Raw genomic sequence first — 1,818 nt, 5'->3', positions numbered from 1 at the left:
TAATTATTTGTTGAATTGGTATGTTTAATGTTTCGCATCCTGTCAAGAAACAGAATTGTCTTAATCAATTCACTAATTAATAGCAGCAGTACCCTTTTGCTGATTCCAGAGTTAAAGACATAGATACATGCATACAGTTATATATATATATATAGAACTGATCTCACAAGAACAAAAAAAATCCGGAAATGAATAGCATAGTGGGTTATTGTTTAATTCATTTCTATTGATCGAGTTACGACCCTGAAGAAAGAACAAAAAAGAAAGAAAAAAAAAGACATCTTAAACAACAATTAATTTACTTGAATAAAGTAATGAACAAATAGTTAAGGAAATTAATCATGCAAATATCGAACTAATTAACAAAGTTATATTAATAATGAAGAAGGATCATTCTCGACTCGATCTCCTTCGTTATCCAAGTGGCATAAATGTTGTTTTATTAGTAGAGCGGAGATTTTCCAAGCTTCATATGCTCTTCAGCCTCAAGCTCTATCAAGCTGTTGATCACAATTTCTGAAGCACTTGTCACAACATCTGAGAAGTTCCTGTATATATGAATTGACACAACAGAGAAAGAATTAATATTGGATGAATTCCAAGTTTTTCTAAGCTAGAGAAATCAAAATAGCAGCGAATTAAGCTATTGCAAAACTTAATTATTATGGTTACAAATAGGACGTATAATTATCCTCTTTTCTATTTTTCTGATAAATCTGAGTGTTCTTGTTCTGGTGCAATTTCACTGGGACTTTGTTCTTAGTTGTACCATGCATATCATATGATTCAAATGTATGAAAGCTTAAAAGTACATGCTATTTAATTTGGAATATGGAGTTATCGTATCTTAACCAATTAGAAAAAAGGATTTGGCATGCATATATATATATATAAGTTTTGTTTTGATGAGTTTAAATCAACTAATTAATATATAGTTCCTGCAAACTTTGCTTAACAATGGAGATATATATGCATGATTCGATCGAGCAGCAAGTGTGGTGTAAACATGATAATTACCCCTTGGAGGAGTCGAACGTAAGCCCAACGGTGTGCTTAGCCTCTTCGATAGCCCAGCGAAACCGCCGAAGCTCCTTCTCCGTGCATACTCCGTCGTTTGGAACACGAAGCTGGGATGGCTTAATGTCGCAGAAAATAGGGATGACCTTCTTCTTGGACTCCATGAAAAGAGCGAGCTCGTGAAGACAGAAGTATGACTTGCAATAGTTTGGCGAAAAAACAGCAACACCAACCTTACAGCCTTGTATTGCACCGTCAATCTTTTCAAACAGTTTGTCTCCCGGCTTCATTGTCTTGTTGTCTAGAAAAGGACGCAGGTTGAAACGGTGAAGATAATCGTACATCAAAGTGGCTATTGTTCGCTTTGTGTCAATCCCTCTGTGGTTAATGAAGACATCACAGGGCTTAGTCACTCGTTTGGTCAGTTGGGTTCGGCTGTGGTACTGGGAAAGTAATTGGCGTTGGAATTTAATGGCGGCTAATGATGATGGGCGATTCATGGTTAATTTCTCTTGGCTGCTTTGGAATATAGGTGTTTGGTTAATGAGAATTGTGAATTGTTCTGGGGTTTGTTTTTTGTTTAGGTAATGGTTTGCATGCCTTTATGCATATATATATATATGAAGAGGGCCGGGGCTCGAAATTCACGTACCCTAGCTAACATAATTTCCTGTTGTTTTCTTTTTAAATTTTTTTTAATATTTTTGGTCTTGGGAATCTTCAATTTCAATTGAACTTACTACTTTTTGAGTTGATTTTCAAGAAAGAAAGTTTATCAGAGTTGGAAATCAACATATCACC

The 1,818-nt window shown here is 35.3% G+C and overlaps 1 protein-coding gene across 1 annotated transcript; it reads right to left on the bottom strand.

Moving 5' to 3' along the window:
* Positions 1–398: 398 nt before the first annotated feature.
* On the bottom strand, positions 399–1,583 carry LOC133874766 (probable 2' cyclic ADP-D-ribose synthase BdTIR). The gene is made up of 2 exons (XM_062312636.1): positions 1,018–1,583; positions 399–548 (listed from the first exon to the last, which is right to left on the bottom strand). Exons 1-2 carry the CDS (start codon positions 1,515–1,517, stop codon positions 443–445), a joined length of 606 nt encoding a protein of 201 aa, XP_062168620.1. The 5' UTR covers positions 1,518–1,583; the 3' UTR covers positions 399–442.
* Positions 1,584–1,818: the final 235 nt, after the last annotated feature.

The sequence above is a fragment of the Alnus glutinosa genome, chromosome 8 (genome assembly GCF_958979055.1).
Source record: "Alnus glutinosa chromosome 8, dhAlnGlut1.1, whole genome shotgun sequence".
Lineage (NCBI taxonomy): Eukaryota > Viridiplantae > Streptophyta > Magnoliopsida > Fagales > Betulaceae > Alnus > Alnus glutinosa.
This window is presented reverse-complemented; position numbering and strand designations above follow the sequence as displayed.

Excerpts from the sequence above, each read along its gene's own strand:
- LOC133874766 (XM_062312636.1), bottom strand. The coding sequence starts at position 1,517 with ATGAATCGCCCATCATCATTAGCCGCCATTAAATTCCAACGCCAATTA. Across the intron at positions 549-1,017 it reads ACGTTCGACTCCTCCAAGGG|GAACTTCTCAGATGTTGTGA; the intron begins GTAATTATCATG and ends TCATATATACAG.